The following is a 25,929-nucleotide window of genomic DNA, read 5'->3' on the forward strand; positions in this document are numbered from 1 at the left end:
GCCACTACTAACTTATGCAAATCCAGTCAGTCATAGGTAAGGTCCTACAAAATTGTTTCTCCTTCTGTGACCTTGATAACTTCTTAAGAAGGTTATCTAAATATCAAGGGTTTTTTTACCTCAGTACTTAAAATTCCAGAATGTATGAAATCTGAAAGCCATACAAACCTGTCAATTTTGCTCATTTTGAGAGCTCGTATTTCCCAAATACACACTTCTCTTCTCAGATCCCATTGATATGTGCAGGAAATTTGCATTCTTCTTTTGAATGGGAGGCAGTGAAGGAAAAGAGCCAAGGCATTGCCATGCTACCAAGATCTGCACTATCTGCTGCAGAAGACCCCCAGCAGCACAGCAGACACATGCCCCTTTGTGGTCTCTTATTTCTGCATAGCGGAATTTCTTGTGAAGCTAAACCAATTTGGATGCTGTGGAAATGAACTAATCAAACTATTTTTTTGCTAGAGTTTCTCACCACTGCTAAGTTTTTGGGTTGGGTGATTTTTTTCTCCCCTCTACTACATTTTCTATTTTAAAGACCACACTGTTTTCTTTTGCTATTAAATTCTCTCAAACAGTAATTTTCATACATAGATGATGAAAATAATACAGAATTCCACTATATTCTCCAAAAGGTTCTTTTAAATTATGATTTCCATGCCTTTTTAATAGGTAACCCAGGCAGGAAAAGCAGTGATGCCATTTACATTCTTAGCAAAACAGAGAATGGCAAAAAAGAAGCCATAGACATCACATACAACTTTAATAGACACAACTCTATTAAAAATATGACAATCTTGACCATTCCAAGAATTACAGAGAAGTTATATGTAGCAGGGCAGCCAAGCAGATTTTCTTAAGACTAGAAATAAATCGAGCATATTTTTTAAGAACACATTATCATATGGTTGACGAGAATTTCTCCTTTTGCACAAGAGAGCGTGAGATCATACTTGACTATATTACATACAAATATTAACTGTAAAATAACTGTATTAATAGCTTCTAAAGGCTTCTGCTTTTCCCAGTATTTTCCCACTGCTACTAGATAAGAAACACTGGGCCTTCCCATGAAACATTCCAAAAGCAATGTGAAACAAAGTCTTTAAGGTTTGTAAGACATTTTTATTTTGTTAAAAATATTTTTTAGGCTTTTTTCAGCTGCTTGTAAAGTTCAATAAAAATTAAAGACATAAAAAGGCAGGAATTTGCATTTATTTCTAATCAAATGAGATTCATGAGTACTTCTTAAAAAACAACACCATATTCAACCCTGCAGAGGTTGGTTGGTGCTTGCCAGTCTTACATGCACAAGGACATATGTGTGCAGAGTGGATTCACCATTTGTGCAGGTAACAAGCACTTTCCTTGATACAACATCAGGGTAAAAGCTAAAATAACATTATCATCATGAAAGTGTTAAAAATATTAAAATTTCAGTCACATGTTCAATTTGGCACTTCATATTTTTGCTATCATAACAAGATTGATAACATTAAGTAGGAAATGTTGTAAGTTAAAGTAATTTATTCAAATCTTCAAGTATGGCTTCAGCCACCAACATCTTGACACACCTCTTCAAACCAAGCATTCGGTGCATCTTAGCATTATTTTAAACCAGGGTGCCACTTTTAACTTCTCACATGTAAATGACACCCATATTTTAAGCCTTGCCTCATCTGTTAGTGTATTACTAGTGTTCACTAAAATGTAACTTGCAGTATAACTTTTTTCTTTATTCTAGTCGAAGCCGTCATTAGCTTTTGCATTAGTTTGAACAACACTACATTACACATCTCATGACCCGTTACAACTTTAGTGTTTACTGCAATGTTTGTAGAATATTGCTTCTGTATGAAATGCAAATTGTTGAGATACATAAGGCATGTCAAAGCTCTGAAAAGCAGGTTATTTTTAGAGAGGAATCCCTCCTGTTCTCAGACAGAGAAGAGCTGCTGGCCACCAGCAGCCCCTGAGCAGCATTGCATTCCCTTCCCTTCTACTACAGCTGCAAACTTTTTGTCACCCTTCCACTTGGGCTGCAACAGCCATGACAAAAAAGAAGCTACTCAAGTCTCAGAGCTGAGCACAACAGCAAGACCTGTCACTTGAAATGTTGACTACATTAACTGAACCATCTGTAATTCACTGGTGACAGTTTCACTGCAAATTGCATGTACATATTTAAATTAATTATATCCTATTTTAAACTATGTTTCAAGTTGAATCCCAGAAATAAACCAAAAATGTTGAAATCCAACACAGTGAGAACTGCAACAGTTCTTATGAAATGGTATTCAGATAACTTGAAGCCCTTTGCAATTACCAGCCCTGCAAGGAAGAGGTTCTCTCTTAAGCACAAGGACACCTATTCTTAGACTAAGAGACCAAGAACCATTGCTATGCCATGTGCAGCTACCACGTCCCCAAGGGCTTCCACTCACAGCAGTCCAATTCTGTTTCCCACTATCTGAAATGCAGAATCAGATGAAGATTTGAGAAACTATCAAAGAGGATTATTGGAGGCTTCGACTACACCCACCCACAACAGAAGCAGCTGTGAGTGCCAACAACTTTGACTCTGCTTAAATTCAATGCTTTAGTTACAAATATTCCCCTCTTTCTGTAGAATGTGAACAAGGGAGCACATTAAGTCTGTCAGGACACAAAATACATTGTCCTCTACCAGTAAACTGCTGCACTAATGTAGTTTTCTCTTAAGACAAGTATTATATCAAATTTTAAAGTGGATGTGAAGCTTTTTAAAGAAGTTATCACTGATGTATGCATTAAGACAAAGCATACACTACTGCCTCAGCTTTTCCTCATTCAAGAAGACATAGCAAAGCTGTTTCTATTTGGCTTTTTGTTACTTGTTCACAGCCTTCCTGCTCTGCCTGCACTGTGGTATTTAAACATTGCCTTGCTTTTCTCTTAGACTTTGCCAACACACTCCTCAGGATCTCAACGGAAGAAGGTAGAACTGCTCTGGGGAATAGAAATGTGCCCCAATTAAGAGATTAGCACTTACAGGTCACCAACTTCACTGCTAGAACCAAATCAACAGGAAATGAGAATGAAAACAATTTTTCTCAGCGTAAGACCTTATGCTCATCTCTTTTCTTACAGCTGCTTAGTTGTGCGGTGAAGTTGCAGCACGGAGTAATTGCACTCACAGTTTTAGATGAAAACATCTCAATTCTGAGCACTGACAGTCACAAAAAAAACCACTGAAGTGAAATAAAAGGAGTAGAAAGGAGACACAGCCTCACTCTACCCTCAAAACCTGTCTGAAGCTCTATGAAACTCAGAGGACAGTTAAAGTACATTTCTCTCCTTTTCAATAAGATACTCAAGAAGCACCTCAGCATTTAGGAAAAATAGGCTTAGGTGTGGACAAACTCTTCATCAAGTTGTTGACAAAGGTAGGGAAACCATTAAAACCTATTCTTTTGAAAGCATCCAATGATGCATTAGTATCAACATAGCCCATCATACTGAAGCATCTTACAAATGTTGTGACAATTACATATAGGTACAACTTTCCCAGCTTTATTTCTAGAAAAATTCCTTTCCACAGTAACTGACCAAAAAACCCAAAAACTTTTCAGCTCCTCTCTATAGATACACGCTGTGCCTTGATTATGTAAAGTTTCTAACGCTCATTTACCACGTCATAGTAAACTAAAACAGACTTTAAAAGACACAGTTAAGAAGGAACTGAAAACAGGACATCTTCACGAACAAGAGAAACTCAAAAAACCTGTGTTGACAGCAACAGGAAAGCTGAAATAAGAAAAAGGCTACAAACAGATAATAACTGAAAAAAACCAGGTTGAAATATTTAACAACATGAAGATAGAGTGGAAACATAATAAGCTACACTACTATCCTAAATCTTTGCAAGTGATAACACTGCTGAAGTGGCAGGGAAGGAAGAAGAAAGGTAGAAAACTGTGTGCATTTTTAGGTGTGATTTACATTTTTTAAAAACTGAATTGCTTTGTAATAACTGCTATACTCTGATCACATTGTACAAGGGAATGCTGATCACACTTCACAAAGAAAAGCTTTGACTTTAATTGGATACTTCTTTACCACTGGAATCAACAAGCCTTCCAGAAAGTCAGATCTTTTATTTAGATAATTGGGGATGAATTCTAGATATTTTACGCATCCTAACGAGACAAGGGGTGTTTTTGCAGCTTTACACGAATTTTGACGAAGTCCAGATGCTAACCTTTGTACTTCAAAAAGTAGTCTGTCTCTTCCTCCTCCTGAATTATTGTCTTGACTTAGTGATCTAAGAATTAGTAACAAACACTCAGCCATATGGCCTTATTTCACAATGCTCAGTCAGCTACACACCTCTTCCATCACTTCTGATATTCCTCAAAAACAAAGTTAATGCCCCATTTGAAGGAATTAGGTGAAGAGGAAAATTTTATATACAAGAGCCAAATGCTATCAGGTATATTTCATAAACAAAAAACAATCCAGTATTCTAAGACCTATTAAGAAACATCAAGCTGCCTCACTTCAGAGATCAGTCAGTGTAACATTCTTTAGAATACACAAAAACTACACGCTGAATTTCTTTGGTTTGAGGTTTCCAGTTGCACTTCGGTGAGGCACAAAAAGCATCTGGAATCATAGCATCCTGTCTTCACTTCAGCTGATTATTCACTTGCGCTCATTTCCTTTTTTAGAAAGCAAACAACATAAGTAAAGCAAAAATGACAATTTGATCAAATGAAGGGATAATGACAGTAAGATTTACTACAGAATCTAAAAACGTAGATAAATGTGACTCTTAGCTATGCTTTAGGTACCTGAAGGATGAGTGTTCACCGTGGACTGGCAAGGTGATGGGAGGAGCTGGAGACTGGATGTACATTGACTGCCCAGACGTCTGCGTGCCTTTCCTGATCAGCTTTCCAGTGTTAGGATCATAAAGTCGAACTTCAGGACCAGGTTGAGACTTCGGATGGATGGGTGTTGGATGAAACAGAGCTGTCTGAAATGTGCTGGGTGTATCAGGAAATGTGGCAGGGCTATTTTCTCTGTTAGACGAAGTTCAGAAAAAAATTGCATTAGAAATTTAAATGAGCTATCTAACCATAACGTAAAAAATGAGCATTCCATTTTTTTCTAAAGCAGAAGAGGGAAATGGTTTGGAAAATCTCTACAGAAACATTTCTTCACCTCATTAAAGTCTCACTGAATTTAAAAGAGAAAACTGCAAATACAAGATACCAACATATTTAAATTATTAAGATATGAATTAGTGTGCCTTAAAAATTGTCTAAACATATAAAGTTACTGAAATAGCTTTCAGGTAATAACAGCAACCCAATTAAGCATAGCATGATAATCTGCATATATGCAACAAAGAGAAAAGCAGGCTATTGTATCAATCTTTGTATTTGCTCTCCAAACTAGCTCTGAGAGAAAATAAACATGTAGTATTAATTTGCAAGTCATCCTAACTAATTTTTTAAAATACTAAGCTGCCTATGATCACCCTGCTGCATTTTAAAAACATAACTTTAGAAGTGTCAGCAGAAACATTCAGAGATTAGTCTGCAGGAATCACCATTATGGCATACTATCCAATTATGATGAAGAGCCACAAAAAAAAAAGGCAAGGAAATTAATTTTTAAAAATCATCAAATAAAACAGCATGTTATGCTCCATGAAAGCTGTGTTATGCTAAAAAAAGATCCAATTAACTTGTTACAAATATTAGAAGTGACACAAAACTGGAGTTTTTACCAGATGCTTTTATGGATGTTTCTGAAGTAGTCTTGTAGCAATAACATGGTAAACCAATTCCAAGTTTACCTACTCTTTTCTTGCTATCTTGAGTTCATTTTACATGCAAATATTTGCTCAGACTTCATCCCTCCCCTAGTTTATAAGTACTCTGGACCCATAACCATTATTTCAAGCAGCTTCATTAAGGAGAAAATCTTTTCCAAAGTTGCTGCACATACAGGATTAAAGTAAAAGTACTTGCATTAAGATAGATACCTTACTGACTGGGTGAGGGGAAGTATGAAGCTAAGATATATTGCATTTGAAACACAGAAGAAGGAAAAATTTTCATGTTTCAGTAAAATGGAAGAGTAAATTAGTAGAGGGAGGAAAACTAACATTCATCTAGACAAAAAACAACGCTTACAAGCCACTGTCCAGGTTTCTACTACAAACTTTGCAGTGTCAGGTCTCTGAGACAAATTAAGCATCCCATGCAAATATTCCAAAGTTTGATTAAAAACCATCTGATAGTACTTTTTAAAGACTAAGTATTTTAGTCAAGCCATAAGCAGGCTACATATCTTTTCCTAACTTATAGGGATCCCATGTCTCAACCTAGCGTCCCATTTGATAAATGCCCTCACTTCCACATGTTTCTTCTTTTGGTGTCTTCAAGGCCTTACACACACATGTTCTGCCCTCAAAGGACATCTTGCAAGTAGAAAGTAGATCGCTAGCATTGCCAATCACACCAGTATCAGTTTAATACAGAAACCCCAATATGCTGGGCTCCTTCCTGTCTAGACATGGAAGGGAAGATCCTCTCTTAGGCTTGCAAGATGTCGAACAAGTAAGCCAAGAAGCAGAAGCTGGCTTGACAGTACCTTGTCATGAGTTACTTTAGCCATGCCACTATCCTGAAGGGGACTGTTTTTGATAGCCCTCTGACTTCCTCTTTGCTAATAATATTTTTGGCTGTGTCTTCTATTTACTGTCACCCTAGTGCACTAATTATTTTTTACCTTTTCTCTTTCAGCACTTTCTTATCATCCCGAAACCACCTCTCACTACTTCCTTTCTTCCCATTTTTGCTCCTATCTTCATGCCATCCAATTCGTCTTAGAATTTTCTATGGTATTTTCTGTTTCTCTCTTTCTCGTCACTACCAAATTTCACAAAAAAAAAGCGCCATACTTTACCAATTCTTCACGTAGTAGAAGAATGTGCATTTTTTGGTGGCATGAATGATCCTGCGCCTTGATGACACTCCCTATGTTAGCTTACAGATGAACTGAAAAAGGCAACTTCTCCAAATTAAAAGAGCTAACAACAGTAACTGCTAAAGAAAGAAATGTTACCACAAGTTTTCTCCTCACTGTGCTAGTTACTGAACTGTATCCTGATCCCTTGACAGTCTTCAATTTAAGCAGAAGAGAAATGGACAAAAATGGGGAGTTCTTTCATAAAATCCGTAAGAATTGCTATAAATAACTATTGTAAACTTGTCAGAAACCAATTTATTAACAAATCAGCATCACTCTATGAACAACCTATTTTCATGGCCCCTATTCCCTCAGGTTAGCACTTACCTGTGTGTTTTGATGTAGTCATCCTTCAAGGGAAAGAGCTGTTCCTCAACCTTGTCCCAGCGCTCCAGGCAGCTCCACAGCCAATCAGGGTTCACAACGTGGAGGTCCTTGCAGTCCTGAGCTTGCCGAACTTTTTCTGTGCCTATTACAGAGTCAAACATAACATAACAGTGTTCCCAGAAACACAGAAGATAAACCAGTGTGTAGTTAAAACTAAGAACATTTTGTGACCAATTGTACAGGGAAAAAAACGCAACACTCCTCCCCAACCCAACAAAACAGTCACAACTAATAAAAGTGAGAATCTAAGTAAGATGCAGTACCTCAGCCTCAAGCTGGATGAACGTAACTTTCTGAAGAACTGGCACCATGGAAGTAGTCCACTAAGATTTATACAGAAAATCCCTGCATCTTCTCTGCGTGTTAGCCCAACAAACAATACAACTTTTGTATTATATCTCCTTCACTTATATTTGTTAGCAGTCTAACAAGAAGCAGCTTTTCAATGCTGTTGAAGCCTGGCTAACTTATCATACCAGCTTTTTTACACGTGGTCCCCTGCTCATACAGCGTGCTACCTTTCAACAGGCTGTCACCCACTCAACCTCCATCTGCCAGAAGTGGAGGCAGAGCAGACAGAAGTCCTTTGTGCCAAAACAGGAACAAAGAATGTGAAGTAAAACATGGAAGGCTAACACGCAGTCCAGGTGAAACTAACAACAGTGCAGCTTGCAAGAGGTGAACTCAAATTCTGCTCTCTGGGGATGCCAGAACAAGAGAGAAACTCAGTAAAGTTGCTATAAATCTACCAAAAAGCACAAAAATCAGTGCTGTAGTTTAATTCCAGCCGCTCGTTGACTCCTCCAACCAACTCTCTCCAACCAGTGGGATGGGGAGGAGAATCAGGGAAAAAACATTAATCCTAGTGAGTTAACAACAACTAATGAAACCAAGTAAAATATAATAACACTAATAATATGAGCCCTTGTCTGTTTTCACACATGTGAAAACAATGAAGCCCCCAGAAAAAAAAAAAATTAAAAAATCAAGTTTCTGAACAATTCTGACAAGGAATCAAGAATGGTAAATTAATTTGACATTTTCATCACAATTCCCTGGAGTTTCATCTTCATCACTGTCATTTAACAACATGATTTTTTACCTGTTTCAATTAAGACGAGTATCTTGAAGTACCCATATTTCTTCACATAATTTGAAGATGAGACAAAGCAGATAATCTCAAATACTTAATGCACTTTGTACAACCTGAACTACAATCCACTGGGATAGACAGATGAACTGAAATGCACTTGAGGATTGACCTAACTAGTTGGTTAGACAGCTCAGTTTAAGACATCTGTAAATTTAAAAGCCTAAATAAACAGAAAGAGCAGGAGATAGCTGCCCTTTACCAAACTGCTGAAAGCTTCTGTTTCCCTACCTTTCATCCCCCAAATCCAATGGAATACAGTAGGGCTACATTTTTCTCTAGATACACATGCTTTTTCTTCAATTTAGATTAAAAGAAAAAACAACGTTGTGTGCACAAATATATTTCTTCTTTTTTCAGCTGTAAATGCAAGCAATTGCACAGTTCAGGATGTAAGAGCTGTACATACAAAGCTTTACTCCACACTAGTATCATTGCAAAAAAAAAAAGTTAATTTAACAACCCAAGATAAACACAAACACCAAAATAAGTATTTCAAGATACAGCCCTGTCCAAACCTCTAATGATCTGGACATGTAATATTTTAATTTTTGCCATGAAATAAAAATAAAACCACTGTCCAACAAAGATTTAGTGAAAACAATTTTAGAACTGCAACTGTTAAACGCAGCACACCTTTGCAGTTCAAGAGGTTTTAACATAAAACCCTAATGAGAGAGGTCAATGCACTCCCTGAAATCATACATGCCCTGATTTAAGAAATCTGTTTTCCAATTAATTATCAGTCACAAAAGCAACTGAGAGAAATTTCATACAACAGTTGCTGGAAATGAGCCAGTTTACAGTGCCAGAAGGAGCTTTGACTAGAGGTATTATTAATATTTAATTAACCTCAGTAGGAATTGTAGAAATACCTGCAGTTAGAAACAGTTATGTATAAAGCTGTATTTAATTTCTACACAGGGTATATTTCAGAGGAAATAAAGCAAAGGTTCTGAAGGAGAATCAATTTAAGAGATCGGGGAGAAAAAGGATTGAAGAAGTTAAAGACTTGGCTTGGACATTATTTTCTTTTGAGAATAAAGGAGAAAAGCAATGATGACATAAGAAAGACAGGTAAGAAGACAGCTGTTATAAAGAGGATGCTAAAATCAGGTTCATAACCATAGGAGTTTCAAGGCAAAAAAAAAGCAACAAGAGCAAGAAGTCTCGTAGAAGTTTAGATACCTGTGCCTGGTATTAGATACTGAATCAAATATCAGACAGCTGGCAATACTGTCCTGCACATAACAGCTCTGGAGCTGACTCAATGCAATATACAACAGCACACACAACAGTTAACCAGAGCTGGTGATGCGGTTGGACAGATGGGACTATGCTGCTCCTTTTGGACTTCATCAGGGGAAACCTGGACAAAACCATAAAACTGCACCATCACCTCATGTTAAATCTGTGAAATTACATGAGAAGATGGCTTCCTCCAACTGTTTTTCAAACTCATGTTTCTGCACCGATGTCAGGTGTTTCATCTTGATGCCCCTTCCTCCTCACCCCCACATTCTGCATCCACACACGTCTGATTGTTTTATAGTGGATGTATGCTGAGGAGCTTTCTAAATTTTTATTCTAGTCAACAGGTTTATAACAGAAAACTTAAACATGGAAGCCAAAATGGCACAATTTTGTATGAAGTTGCTACTGGAACTAGGTGGTCTTTACAACCCAAATGTTCTAGGATTCTATGAAAGTTGGTGACACAAACCCACCTCCCAAGAGTCAAAAGTCTTACCTTTCTCACCTCCACAACATCCAAAGCTTTCTCCATCCTCCCCATTTCTAAAGTGCCTATTGCACACTCCAGCACACTGAAAGCTGCATGAGGGAACACAACTGTGTACTCTTGGGGAGTGCTTCCTATTTCTAGCTGACATATTGACAAATCAAGATTTCACATGTATGATGTACTTAAAGCAAGATTTGGTGAAACACCAAATTTAACCAGGAGAAGAAATAGCATTGTGATACTTAATGTGCTTGCCTTCTCCTCTCCCTTTCCCCACTGTAACTTCTCCTTTTCGAATTAGGCTTATTAAGACAGAACAGCAGAAAGATTTTAATCCAAGCAACAGTACTTCTGATGCAACTAAAAACATCTGAATTACCCAGCTGAGCTGAAAACCACTTAGAGAAAAACTGATTTTCCAGACTACTTTTTTGCATTATTGTCATCTAATCACCTTTCCTTACTTCAAATTCTAAAGTTGTTCCAAAAAGTTAAAAAGGCACAGAAGATTTTCCACATGAAGCAACTGGGGCCCAAATCCATCACATCTACTCTCTGATGGATACAGTCTGAAACAGATAATATCAGAAAATGTTATTTTCAAAGCTGAGGAAGGGGCTCATCAATTCTACTTCTGCACTTGTTGAAAACACTGCTCAACCGACTGTGGCCTCTGATTCATTCTCAGCCATGAGAAATTCTGTGTGTGTACTCAAGGCTGTGCCATGACTAACCAAAGCACACGACAGGAAGAGACCACCAGCGGCACTTGCAGAATTCTCTCCTGATTCCAACACACCAAAATCTACATACCCTTATGGTAGTTTGCAACCAGGCCGCCAGACATTGCTTGGAAAACCTGTTCACTAGAAGTTTATTTCTCCTCAGATGGTCTTTACGTACAGATTTTGATTTACAATCAAATCCTGAAGCTCTTCTGCAAGAAGTCCGACCTAAGACAAGTGATGGACGTGCTGTTCTGAGGCTATGCCTGAAGTTCAGGTTTAACTCTGCACTGTGCTTTAGCAACAAAAGCAAGAGGCTTATCTGGTCAGTGGCCAAGTTTAGAGCAACACTTAACTGGATTTTTTTTTAAAGACACAGCCCTTGAACATATTTTTCAAGAAAAAAATGCTGTTGACACATCACAGGTGTAGGAAATACCATGGACTCAAATATATTTTGAAAAATAAAAGTTCAGGGCCAAAACTGATGTATTTTTATTCCTACCACACTACAATAATTTTTGAGAGATATGAACAGCTTTATCCCCCAGAAAAAACTCCATACAGAAACCAATTACAGTGTCTTTCATCTGTTCAGGAAGGAACATAACAAGGTTTATGAAATAGTGTGATAACTGCTTAGCCAAGTGTGTACACAGCTATAACAACTCATCCTACAGTGCAGTTTACTGATGCTTAAAGCAAACAGCAGATGTTTCAAAAACTGAAGCAAGATTTATGCAGCACATAGACAAGTGGAAAGGACTATGGGGTAGCCTTTTCTCAGTCACTCAGATTTATGAAAGCTGATTACATGATGCAAAAGTCCTGTATTTTCCAGTAATCCAGGCAGATAATATTTTCTGCGCTACGTAATGAAAAAAGTTCTAATTTTTTACAAGAATGAAGAGCTATTTTATTTCAGAATTCAGAGTACCTGTGTCTACAGGGAAATAAGCTGCCTATCTGCAGAGACAGATACAAGTAGATATAAGAATAAAAGAAATTAAAATTATTTACTCTAATAAGCTGGGAAGAATGCTGTAAAAACAACCTAAAATGGTTTTCAGTAGTTGTTCATTTCAATGAACCAAGTTATGATGATGTCACTCTGCAGGGGAATCCCCATCACTTCAAGACCTAAGGGGTAACTATTTCAGACTGACTTCTCCCATTTTACATCCTCTGCCAAATTCTTCCTTTGCCTTCAAAATGAGAAAGCTAATAGTAATTATTCCCCAAACACTGCTGCAGATTAAGTATATGCCATTCCTTACATCTCAGCTAATGCAAAGTAAACATACACATTTAGCTGCTTGTTAAGAGTCCCAAGTCCACCACTGTTAGTAGTGTCACCCAGAAAAACTGAACTAACTTTTCACAAACACATTAAAAAAAGAAAAAAAAAGATAAATGTATAGATAACAATGTTGCCTGGACTCACCTCATTGACTTCTGAAAAAAAATCAAGAAGGGACATGCTTTTGTTTCCCCTTTTCACCAGCAACTAGACATCAAGCAGGCTTCAGATGTTTGCCATGGGAGCCAGAGACACAATATTTGTATGGCTTACTGTCAGCAAGAGGCTTGTAAGAATTTGCTCTCTAACCATGCAAGAATCACTATGAAAATCACATTGACAGATGAATTATCACAAATCCAGCTGTGACAGAACAAAATTTATATCCTTAAAATCTCTGATTAAGAAGTTTTTCATGAGATTAGAACGATGCAGCATAACTACACCCACCTAACCAGAGGTGAGTATAATAGTCTCCAGTTAAAAAAAACCAAAACCCCATCACAAAACCAGAACCAGTCAATCCACAAGGATCTTACAAAGAGTTACTGGAGAATATAGTTTTTCTCACTTGAAATCCCTCTATTTCATTGCCATTGCTACAGAAATAATTATTAAGTGATGATTAAAGATAACAACAGAATTGCCCATTAGGCAGAAATGATTGCAAATTAACCTCATCTAGAATTAGTGCAATATGCAATTTAATAAAAAAAAAGGTTAAAATAGTTTGTCATATTCAGATGTACTTTAGCATATGATTCACTAAAAATGTGCAGGTGGCAAGTAATTTACCTATAAAAATACAACACAAGGATGCATAGATGCATCTACATAAACACACAACCCTCAAACTGTACATTCCAAAAACAAACTAAAAAGTCTACTGTTTCTCATTATCATATGATGTGTACCTTAGTATGTTTCTCAACACTTTTAACTCCAGAGAAATGTGTATGATTGGGAGGGTCTCATTCACATTCATCCTATCAATTTTACCCCATCACACAATAATAGTTGCATCTGATGTATAACTACATTCAGAAGTCATCTAGTTTAAGATAAATAAAGCAACTTTCAAATGAAGCATTTTAAGATTTGAAACTGGAAAAACATCTCATATCGACAGCTATTATGTCTCCAATGAAGTATGACGAACTTGCATAATTCCTTGCTGAAATAAGTATTATTATTCACGAAGTTTTAAAACAGCTGTTCAGCAACTGTAGTAAAACAACGGAGTCCCAAACTAATGTATCCATTGATTTCAAAACTTTTTATCACATCTTCACAACCGAGAATCCCAGCTAATCTCAATGCATCTAAATCCATCTCCTGAGTTTTATGCTGTTTTTACTACTAAAATGTCTATCTCCATTTATATAATATGCTTTTACTACTTAATTGCCTCTTGACATATGCCCTTTCTGCACTTAAGGTCATACACACTTTCACGGAAAGTACCCTCTCTTTAAAATACAAGCCAGTGAAACCAAGCTGCTTCTTATGTACTAAAACATCACATGAATAGCAGTCAACAAAAAAATCCAATAGGTGGCAGATAATGTATTTCTTTGCTTATGACATCTAAGCATGTCCTAAAAGTACCTGTAAGTTTTAGATGCTTTAAAAGATGCAGTTTTGCTTTTGGATTTCATGCGTTTGATTATCAGGTATTTAGATTCCATGTAATTTCAAAAGGCCAACAATGAGGGAATCAAGGCTCAGGGTGCACCCCAAAAAAAAGGGTGCTAGAAGCTAAAGCTGCTGACCTGTTAGGTCCTCTACAGCAGCTACCAATGGTACACTGCTATCCATAACAGCTATGAAAAACCAGGCAGCTTTGTCAAACACAAACCAAAAGTTACACTAAACTCTCTTACATCTCTTTGACAAAAGAGTACAGGTTAAGCACAGTGCAGTGACAGGGTATTAGCAGCCTTAAAATAATTTGAATTCCATACCAAGGGAAACTGAACCATGAGAAGTGAATGTGAGAAATGGAGAAAGAGAACACTGCTATACCTTTATAGCAAGCCCACCATAAACTTTTCTTTGACACAAATATTAAGTTTCTATTCAACAACTTTGACTCTTTGAGTATTACTATCACCAATTCTTAACAAAAAACTGAGACATGACACGTTACATCAGAGGGTATTTAGTGGGTCCTACTTAAAAAGCCACATTTGAGTAAAAAGAACAGAAAAATCCTTTCAAAAAGGCTGCTAAATTGTTTTAGGAAGAATCTTTCCTTTGATTTCAATGCTAATCTCAGTTACATTAAAGTCTGTAGATTATACAAAAAAGAGCTCAAGGCATGAACTGTAACAGACTAAAAGCTGCTGGAGAATTCAAGTCTCAAATACCTACCTGTCCTTGCTGCAATGAGATGTGTTGCTTTATCAGGATCATCAGCACTCAGTACAAGATTCTTCACAATTTTAGCTCCAAGTGCTGTGGCATGATAGTGTTCCCGTGTCTTTTCAATAGGGAAGTTCGTTGGGTAAAGTCCGCTAAATATTATGGTTACATCTGCCAACACTTTACTTTTTAGTTCTGGTACTATTTTTCTGATGTCTGGAATTTCCTCAATCTCTTTTTTCAGGTATTTATCATACTTTGTGTAATAATCAGTGTGAACTCGCACGAGGATCTCCTCAAGGTATATTAAATGGTCGTCGTCATCTGTATCATCATCTTCCTCTTCCTCCTCCATGCTCTGGTCTAAGGACTCACCCATTGTAATTCCAGACTGTTCACTAATCTGAGATTCTGTTTCAGCTTCTTTCTTGTCTCCAGACCCATTTCCTAAATCACAAAGGCTTTCTTGTTCACTTTCCTCTTGTGCTTCAAGATCAATTTTGTCCTGGATATTTTCACTAGGTAAAGACTGTGTGTCCCCAGAATGGTTCATCAGACCATCCTTTTTATCACTCACATCAGTGCAACTCTCATGCTGCAAATTTTCATCCTGCAGAGGCTGTTTGGATTTCTTCCAGCTTCTCTTTTCCTCATTCTCACTGTCCGATACAGAAGTGGATGACTTTTTGGTATCCAATCCATCGTCACTTTCACTGTCACTAGACAGTTCAAAGTCCAAGTCATTTGTTGTCTTCTCTTGCATTTGCTGCTTCTCTGTAACAGCTGAACCAACTTGTTCTGAAAGCATCTGAGATTCTTTTGTATTTGCCAAATCATCAGTGACCTCACTGTCCATTTTGTGATCAGTGCTATCACTTAAGGAGTCCTGGACATTAACTTTATCATGAGAGTTCACATCCCCATCAGATGTTTCACTGCTTACAGAAGTACTTCCATTTGCAGTGCAAGTGTCCTTTGCAGTTTTCTTGAGACCGTTACTGTGCTCTTCTACACCTATAACATTCTTTATTTCTTCAACATCTTTTGCAGAAATCACTGCTGTATCCAATGCTTCGGGTTTTGCAGAGTGGTTTGCTAAGACATGGGCAAGAAAGAAAACATATACGTATTTTCCCTTTTTTCTTTTTTTAAGGTTAATCAAAATTTAATTTTCTTTGACCTTAAACACAGAGTTTACATACGGACTTAGACTACATTATGCTAGGAAGTGACCACTAAGCTTTTCAAAGTTGTTAAAATCCTCTAACCTAACAAACATTACTTTTGTAAAAAAGTTAATTAAGCAGCTTCTTTTTTTTCTTTAAATCACAGGTCCTAAGTAATTATTTGTTAATTCTGCAAGCATTAAAGGATTTATCTTGTAGTTGAAGTTTTATGGTTACATCTTAGGGAATGAAAATAAACAGGGGGGAGAAACAGGGGCAGAATTTGCTTTGTGAGATCCTAATCCAGAACTACAGTACAAGAACTTCATTTATAAACAGCTATGTCTTTCATATATAATATATATATTTCATATATAATTCTCATAACAAAATAACTGTACTTTAGTACTTGAAAAGATATACATATTTTAGCAACACAAAGATGCCTTTCAAGCTCAATTTATGACTGATGGAATGCAAGTAAAAGGGTAATAGTCAAAAGCAGAAGAAATAGCTTTAGGATGTGTCTGCAGATGTCTGCAGAAGTAGAGAGACAATTAAAGAAACTGCAGACATCCAAAACTTGGCACACAAATGTTCACTGGGAACATTGTGTGAGATCACACTACTTTGTTTCCCTTTTGTGCGCATGTTCCTGCCCTGCAAGCAGCAGCAGGAGTCAACTGTAGAGGTCCCACATCACAGTGACCTGAATGAGGTTGATCATATTATTCCTATTTTTGTATTGGACACTTCTATTTCAACAAGGGAAAGAGAGCAATGTCAGAAGTATTAAATTAAAAAAAAAACCTCAAAACCCTTGGCTAAACCGGAAAAAGCCCAGCAATTCTTTCTTATGACATTGGTAATTATTTGGGTGTAAAATGTATTGGAAACACAATCTAGTGATGTGTACTTTCTAAATCCATTATGTGTATTACACTGCTGAGCCTGTTGAACATAAGGTTCTTGTGTCAAATGCCAGAACACCGTGTTCAGTAGGTGCTAAAAATTCACACTAATTTTATTAGCACAATTTAGACCGGGAGGCAAGCAGAGATCAACATTCATTTTCAGCAGTGTGTTGAGGCCAGAGTTTATTACCTATTCCTCCAAGTCCCAAGGGCAAGGAAGGGGACTGAAGAGGTGAAACTTACAGAGAAGAAAAAATCAGCATGTTTTACATGAGGATGTGAGGGAGAAACTGTTCCCCTCTACATATTCTTGAACAGTTTGGTGTATTGCCAAATCGGCTCTCAGCCACAACATTTATTAGGACTCCACTTCTGCGCTGTTTGCTGCCAAAAGGAATGCTCTCAGTAAGAGCAGCCCAGTTTTACCAAGCTACTCACATTTGTGCTATCAACTTCAATAGTCTGGGATTGCCCATCTGAGCACAACTGCAATATTAGTAAGACCACCTTAATGACTTATATCAATCATGTTTGAAAAGTGGACAAAGTTATAAACGTGGTTTAAAAACAATCTAATTACCTTTCTTCTTCATTTGCATTTCTCTTGATCCAGGAGGTGCATTAATATCTCCTATCCCCTGAAAGTATACATATTTCTTCACAGTTATCAAATTGGGTGCAAACTTCCAAACATCCTCTCTATCATCAATGATGCAAACCATGGAATCTCCACATGGAAAGAGATCTCTAAGAGACAAAACAGTTGATAAATTAAGAAAATTAAATTTAGAAATTTATATAGCAATGAAAGCAATTTCTATTGATGCTCTGGTTTACTATGAGCATGATCTGCAGAACATGGAACTTACAAAAAGTCAGCAATATTAAAATTATGGAATTCAAAATACAAACTTTAAACAAATTGAAGTTAGTGAAAAATAGGAAACAGCTCTTTTAAAATCTCTGTCCCAAAGGCTAGAAGCAGAAAACAAGGAACCTCTCCAAGAACAAACCATTTCAACATTTCAGTCTAGTTTTCACTGGTTTTTGACAACCAATAGCCCAAAATCAACTATCACAAGGTCAATACACGACCTATATATAGATAGGAAAAAGACACAAGAAGAGTTTTTAAAGAGTAGATTCACTCAATCCAAGATAAAGGAAACAGAAGTAACTAGTATTACCCATCGCCTAGGAGGAAGAGGAGGTAGAGTACTTAAAATGCATATAAAAAACAGAGCAAGAAAAGAAAAAAAAGCTTCTCATTCACTACAGTCAGGTGTGGAGGGGCAATAATTTTTAGTATTTCATAAAGCTGGATTAAATGTATCTGTCTCAGAAAAAATCTTGGCTTTATACCCTGAAAAAGATCAGAACATGAATTCAAGGCTTTAGATGACCTAATTTCAAGAAACCCTAGGAACAGAAGGTGCTTTTAGCACATTTGAAAGCCAGAATACTAGGTATTCAATTATGAATTAAACTCAAACTGAGAATTTTGGTTTAATTAAAAAAACCCACAACATACAAGTCATTATACAAGATCACAAGACAAAGTGGAAATATGGTTGTTATTACAAGAATAAGAGGTGTAAGTGAAAACAGGATGCCACTGCATCACACTCTTACTGTTCTGCTAACACAGAACCCATTAAGTAGAGTAAATGCTGCAATGCCCAACACCCCAGTTTTACTGAGATGGTGTTGATATTTAAGGGGCAAAGAAGGATATAAACACATTAAGTGCAGAGGGAGTAATTTTTTTTTTAGCATATTTTCTCTGTTTCTTGTCCTATTTTGTACAATGCCTAAGACTCATATACATACCTAAGATTCCCAGTTTTAGAAAATGGATCAATACATTCATCCCTTGACAATATCCGATGGGAAAAAAGCTTCTTTTCAGGGTCCAAAAATCCTTTTGGAAGAAGAAATTAAAGAGTTAATGTTCAAGATGTTTGTTCCTTGTTTATGTTTTACATACTTCAGCTATTTTAATTTGTACAACAGCAGTTTAACAGACAATTTTAAGGCACGAGATCATGTGGAAGAAAGTACAGTGGATCAAGTATTTGTAGCTAATTCAGTGAGATTAATTTTAAAAACTGCATCTAATTTTCTTTCAAGATGGTAACAAAACTGAGTTTGTGATAGCCAAATAAATAAGGCTGAAAGAGATACAGCAGGTAACAGATACACAATTTTTGCAACTTACATTTATCTCTCTATAGTTGGTTCTTTAAAGCTAAATGCTCTCCTTAGCTCATTATGCCTAGGGACTGCAGAGAAGTCTCACAAGAGTCGGCAATGTGCTGCAATACTTAAGCACAGTAGGAAGTTAAGGGACAGTTCCAGCCGGAGCTCTTGCATTTGTAGGTTTTAAGTTGTACTTCTAACAACTACTTCAATACATTTACACATAATGCATATATCCTGGGATTTCTAGAAATATTTAGGCCCAGTTGTAGTAACTTTCCTGGCCGCACTCTTCAAACAAACAAACAAAAAAAACCCCAGAACCAAAACAGAAGCTGTGCTAGCTGATCCTAAAGCAAGATAAAGTGCCATTATTTAGGAAAATGGTGACTTGGGTGCACAAACACACATGCACATGCTTCTGAACCTAGTCTCAAATAATGAAGTTCACCTTCATGAGCAGATCACAGCCACATAATTGCTTAGAAAGAAACTGGCAAATTACATGCTAACCTGTATTTTTCATTTTACTGAATTTGTACTGAAGCTAGTATCAACTTCTCATTATTCTTATGAATAATACAAGGCAGTCAATACTTACTTGGGAACAGTCTTTTCAAGTTTTACTGTCTTTTATTTTAAATGGTGGCCATATTATATAGCCAGAAACAGAGTTCAAAAGGACTACAGACTCTATAGACCAACTTCAATTTTCTTTCAAGGAGCTCAGATTTGCACAGAACATATGTTCAACTCCTTTTAACAGTCTAGCTCCCAAGAGTACCTTAAGTTGGGACTTCAAAAACAAAGTTTAAAAAAAGAAAAAAAAAAAAAAAATCAGTCATCACTTCTGAAAGTTGATCCTGTATGTATTTAATATTAATGTGTAATTAGAATAACTTAAAACCCATAAAAGCAAGAAAATTCTGAGTTAAGGACAGAGGTTCAACCTTAACTCACCCGACTATGCTTAAGAATTGCTGCAAACTCGTAGAATCATCCCCTGTAGTGAGACCCTTGCAGTACCTAGGCATAATGAATTGAGAGAATTAGCTACAAAGATTTATTGCTGTACACACAGATACTTTGACAAACCACAAAAGCTGTGATACAAGTTGCTGTTCTCCCCAACAAAATTCTCTTCTACTAATTGTCTGAGTAAACAGGAACTCTCTACACTGAATTAGACAGAAGTGCACTGATTACATGGCAAAACTTCAACGAGGCACTCAGCTGCAATGTTGGTGAGCTAAAACTGTAAGAAAAACAAAGCTGAAATAAAAAAGTCCAAATGCAGAAAGCCTGGCTGCCAGGGATTAGAGATAAGGTAGCATTCCAAAGCTTCACAGTAATGTCTTATCTATAAAATAAAAACACACTGAGGATAGAGCTCATCAAAGATTCATCTGCAAAGATACAAGCCCACCTTAGGAGAGTCCCAAGCTAAGCTACCTGAGCAAACAACACAGAAAACAGCACTGGTCTCTTTTTAAGAAGTTCTTTCCAGGTCAAACTGGTTTCTTTTAGATGTTCCCTAGTCAACTAAATCAACATAACAAACAATTTGATGTTTTCACATATCAGGGAAAGGGCACGTAACATTTCATTCATCATACATCATTTATTTTCTTCAACACACCAGGCACCCACCAAAGCTGCTCTCTCACTCTTCTCTGCAGCTGGACAGGGAGAGAAAATATAACAAAGGGTTCATGTGTTGAGATAAGGAGCAGGAGGGACCAGGACAAACTGAGTTGACAAACTGAGCTTCCATTTAGTCTCATAAATCAGACACTGTGCTAGATATGCCCCCAAGTTTCGTGAACAAACCGAAGACACTATCACTATCCTTTGCCACATTAGGAAAGACTATCCAGTAGACTCACCTAGCAGAGACTATTCCCCCAGTTGTTTGTTTCCCATTATCTCCAACTGGGTCTTTGTACACAGACTTACTAAGCCATATTGCCTGCTCTTACACAGACTCTCTTAAAAAAGAAAGTTTGTAAATAAATAGAAGCTAAGTTAAAACCATCAGAAGATACAAAGTTGAAAACTAACTCAGACTGGGGACTTCTCAAATCCCAGAGAAAGACTGAGTTAAATAGCAATTCCCAGGAGAAGTTACATAACAGTTGGAACCAACATGAATTTGAAGAAGTCTTTTTGTAAATAAAACTAAAATTGAATTTCTCAAGAACCAGGTTACCTTCAGTTCTACTTGAGATTCTACTTTACAGCCCAGAAAGAGCTGTTGACTCAATCTTTCAAAAGCTGCGACAACTTCAGGCACTCGTGATTATACATACACACTATACATTCTGTAATATACTTGCTGTAACAAACCATACATATGAATGCCCTCAACTTGGTCCTACTTTCTAAATTTTGTTGTAAATCTGGATTGATTTCACATAGCTTTATTGTTGCCTAATAGCGTCTGAACTCAAAATTCACTGTGGCATTTTACAACTAGCTTCTAAGCTGACATCAGTTTTAAATATACCAAACTTCTCTTACGCAGAGTAGAAAAAGAAATTAAGTAACAATTGCCCAAAATAATTATTTAGTAGAGAAATACTCCAGGGAGCTCTAAATAATAAAATCCAAAGCTCATCTTCATAAACATACAGCCAGATATCACATTGTAAATATGTCAAACTAAAAAAGGGTTTAGGAGAAATTATTTCAGCAGACATAAATGGTGTTTACAAATATCAGCTAATTCCACTTAACAGCTGGCAAGAGTCAGCTGAGATGAGAGAAAAGGACTGACAAGATCTCATCTCTTTTTAAAAGCCTTCTAGGACACGAAAGGAACAGCTCAGAGTTCAGAATTCACAAAGAAATATAGGATGTATACACAAGACCTAAGCAAAGAACTTTTTTCTTATGAAAAAATCCCCAGCATTTTATTACAAATTTTTCTTTATGTAACACAGGGATAACAATAAAACATCAAACTGACAGCTCTGAGAGAAATCATTTAACCAACACTGCCATCAAGTGTTCTCTATATGTATCAGCTATGTATTTCTATAATACTGCATCTTGGCTGCACAGGTAGACCAAAGACTGTATCCAGAGTTTGTCCACAGATTTCAGCTGAAACTATTACTAGCACTGCACAAATAACTCACTTGCAGTTGGAATGCTTTTGATGAGGTTAAACAGCTTCAAGCAGGAATCCAGAAATCTGTGGGTGTCAGGAAAAAGCAATACCCTGATTTGCTCATTTGGTGGCTATTTCCTCTATGGAATAAAAGAGGTAGCTTGAGTAATGACCGCAGTTAAGTGTCAGCCTGTGGCAGCACAGGACTGCAGGGTAGTCCACACCGCGGCTCAGAGATTTAAATGGGCAGAGGACCAATTCACACATTGAGAGAAGACAGGGAAAGCACTTAGACATCATGAATTAACTAGCTCTGCAACTCCTCCCTGGCTCTGAAGGCCACTTGCTATACAGCTTCTGACCTTAGGCCACATCTTGGCACACAGATCCAGGTAAGGAAAATTGCCCCCCCCCACTTTCTGACTACCACATATTTAAAACCTAGTGCAGAAGAAAACTATTCCTCTTTTGCCACAGAAGATAAAAATGCATTCTAAGAAGTACGGAAGGGTACAGAATTGTTAATGCATTAGCAGTACACAACACTTAATCCAACAGCAAGATTGACAAAGCTTTAGAAGATTCTTCAAACTACAGTCAAAGACTGAGTGACATAGAAACATTCATTTGGATGGGCAGAACAGGACATGCCTCAAACCTTTCAAGGAAAATTAGCTGGAGACCACAAATAAGCATCCCATTCTGATTACACAAATATTGTATGTCATTCAGAAGTCTCTTATACTTGTCACTGCAAGCTTCTTCTGTGGCATTTAACATGCATAAAGAATTGTTTGATTATATATTTTTTTCTGAAGTGTTTTTAGAGCTAACTAGGATAGCTAGCTCTCTATTTTGGAATCTTCCTTTCTTGCCAAGAGGTGTGATTACTGGGACACTGCTGTTCAAAGCACTCCTGGCAATATGACAAAAAAAAGCAAATGTGGAAGACAACTTAAAAAAAAGCTAGGAGATATGGAACAGTAGCATGGATAGTTTAACAATCAGAGTCATAACCTAAAATATTGTTAATTGTATTGTCTTTGACCAACAGACTTGATAAAGGGAAGCGTGAGGAGAAAATGCTCTTCTGACAGGGAAGACTAAAATTGGCTTTAACCCCATCTTAGCAGTTTAAACACATGGTGTCCCTCCTAACACGATTCAGACCCATACACTTGCATAACCAGGGCAGGCTTCTTTTATGCTTCTTGGAAAAAGGAAAATATTTCAGCCAGTGACCCACACAATAGACTACTACAAGTTTTCACTTCCTAGGAGAAAATATTTTTAAGTTCTTGAGAAAACTGTGTGAAAATACAGCTAGATTTCTGTTTTTCATAAAGTAAGTGCATCTCAGCTCCAGGACACAAACAGAACTGCTGTAAATTGACTTATAGCAGCAGAACTTCCTTTGGTGAATGGAAACAATGTGGGGTGTGGCATTCCCCACAGGATGAGATAATGTCAGATCATTGAGTTTTATGGAACGGGTACATTAGATTTGTAAGACAAGAGAAGTTGCATCTCATTGTTAGGATCCATAAACATAATTTCTTACTTAATAAGAAGGCACTAGTTAACAATCCAATTCTCTAACCATCAGTAAAGCAAAGCACATCTCATGGGAAAAAAAGGATTGTTTCTAAAATTACAGGCCAGACAGGCACTGCCTTGTAAACAAGCTAAGAATTCTACTTATAGGACTATTTAGGAGGTGGTTTTGCACAAAATAAAGAACAATTACTTGAAAACAACTGAATAAAGAGAATTAATTATATGAGTATGAAGGCAGGGTAGGTAAATATTGTTAAATGTAACATACTACTCACCTGCAATTGTATGTGCATACAATCTGCTGCCAAAAGTAAAAACATGTAATTCATAGAGCTTGGCAATTTTTTCCAGGAATTCCTTACAATGAGGACGCAAACGTGTGTGCAACATAGGCTCACCTCGACCTAACTGGAAATGAAATATTCCCTAGAAGAAAAAGCACGTTGAACATTATCAAAATAGCAAACAAAAATGCCAGCATTCCAGAACTACCCTCTTATCTCACTTCAACTTTATTTGGTCCAACTAGACCAAGGCAAGTTTTGGCCACAAGATTACGTGGATAAATAAAATCCAAAGCCCATTTTTGCTCTGTGCCAGGCAGTCCAACAATAAGGTTTTCAAATGCAGGAAAGTCTACTGTTGAAAAATTTATGATGCAGGTGGCTTTCATTCAAACCTTTATTTATGGCAAACCAATCTGAGAAATTTCTCAACCTGCTGAAGATCCTGCTTCAGGAAAGTTCAGGATCTCACTACAATCAATACCTCTCAGTGAACTTCTGACAGATTCATTTCAATATGCATTGAGCTCAGAGAAGTATTTTCTTCATCCAACGAAGTCTATGTGTATGGAAACACAGCATCAGAGAGCAAACCAGGAAGGAAGCTTGCAGATAAAGATCCCAGTTAAAACGCTAACCCTAAAAACCTCAAAATATTTTTAAAAGTATTTTTCTTTAAACCATACATTCATACAGATAGAGGCCTTTCAGACACACTAGTTCTTTTAATCTTTACGTTGAATATTCACAGCTCCCTTTTCTCTTAATTGCAATGTACATTTCTAGCTTGCTTTTTCCTAGCAATTGTGAACATATGCTGAGCCCACTGGACATGCAAGAACGGGAAGAGGAAAGAAAAGAACTAAGCAATCACAATTTGCATGATATTGATGTTTGAGTTTGCATCCTCTTGTTCAAGCCACTGTACACATTTCAACACCTTTCTTGTTTTAGAGCTTCCAAATCAGAAATGTTACAAGCCAATACTCCTCGTCAGTTCAAGAGCAAGAGTTTCATGAAGAAATTAAACAGCAACACACAACCTCTCCCTGCCTCACTCCCCCCCAAAATATTTTAAAAAAATCTCTACACATACTCATGGAAGGACAGACATAGCAACACACAGGATTGCTCAAAAAGGGACTTTGAACAGTAATTCACTGTGTCTGCCTCAGACTTGGAGGGAAAATAGTCTCATTACTGAATACTCAGCTTGTGAATTGCAGAGGAAGGAAAGCAGAGATTAAAAATAGCTACCTGAAACATCTCTCAAAATGATTAGAAAGGAAAAGCGCAGGAAAGCATGAATGGAAAAAAGAAAACATCAATTTAAATGTAGAGAAAAAGGAACATATTATGGAAGACTTGTTTCTCATTTTCTTTTATTCTTCAACTACAATTTTACCTAACCACAGAACGTTCTTTTAAAGAACCGTAATTTAAATATTGTCAGAAACACTCCTGTTGCTACACTGGCTTGCAAGTTCACCCCAAATACCTTATTGGACATTTGCTGGCAGTGCTGTTCTGTAGTATGGATCAATGTCTGGTCCAAATCTACCATGAGCACCAGTTTTCTATTTCGATGTAGTCGCTGTTGATCTTCTCTTCCCAGCTGCTCAGCTTGCTGTAACAGAAATATTCACTGCTAAGCTTAGCTTCATAGAAATAAATTAGGTTTATGGCCTTTTGTTTATTGTAAAAGGGAGAAGCATTTCTGCTACAAACTAACTGCACAAGAAATGATGCCTCAGCATAACTGTAGCAATGGCAGCTGTGCAACAATTTTTTTACAGAAAAAAATACTGCTCTCAAAGTCTACTCTCAGACCTCTGGACACTATTAACTCTTAAAATTCATGAACTCAACATAAAACTTTCAAATTTAACAAATAAGTAACCACTGATTTAATTTAAGTCCTAGTGTCTTGATAGGAAATAGCAGTAGCTTCGAACACAAAGGAAAATTCATAAGTAGGTCTGAGAACTTCTGACTGCTATGTCC

General features: G+C 37.0%; 1 protein-coding gene across 2 annotated transcripts in view; it reads right to left on the bottom strand.

The window, feature by feature from the left end:
• Positions 1-25,929, bottom strand: part of CTDP1 (CTD phosphatase subunit 1) — a 103,301-nt gene that overhangs the window by 58,899 nt on the left and 18,473 nt on the right. Inside the window, exons 4-11 of one of the 2 annotated variants that reach the window (XM_082278163.1) lie at positions 25,424-25,552; positions 23,917-24,067; positions 18,604-18,694; positions 17,354-17,520; positions 14,703-15,788; positions 7,351-7,492; positions 4,833-5,063; positions 4,681-4,700 (exon numbers count right to left, since the gene is read on the bottom strand). In XM_082278163.1, coding sequence (XP_082134289.1) covers positions 4,694-4,700; positions 4,833-5,063; positions 7,351-7,492; positions 14,703-15,788; positions 17,354-17,520; positions 18,604-18,694; positions 23,917-24,067; positions 25,424-25,552 — 2,004 coding nt within the window. In that variant the 3' untranslated portion in view covers positions 4,681-4,693. Of the gene's footprint in view, positions 1-4,680; positions 4,701-4,832; positions 5,064-7,350; positions 7,493-14,702; positions 15,789-17,353; positions 17,521-18,603; positions 18,695-23,916; positions 24,068-25,423; positions 25,553-25,929 lie in introns of those variants that run through there. The other variant, XM_082278162.1, reaches the window with a different exon arrangement.

The sequence above is a fragment of the Coloeus monedula genome (assembly GCF_965178545.1).
Source record: "Coloeus monedula genome assembly, chromosome: 1".
NCBI lineage: Eukaryota > Metazoa > Chordata > Aves > Passeriformes > Corvidae > Coloeus > Coloeus monedula.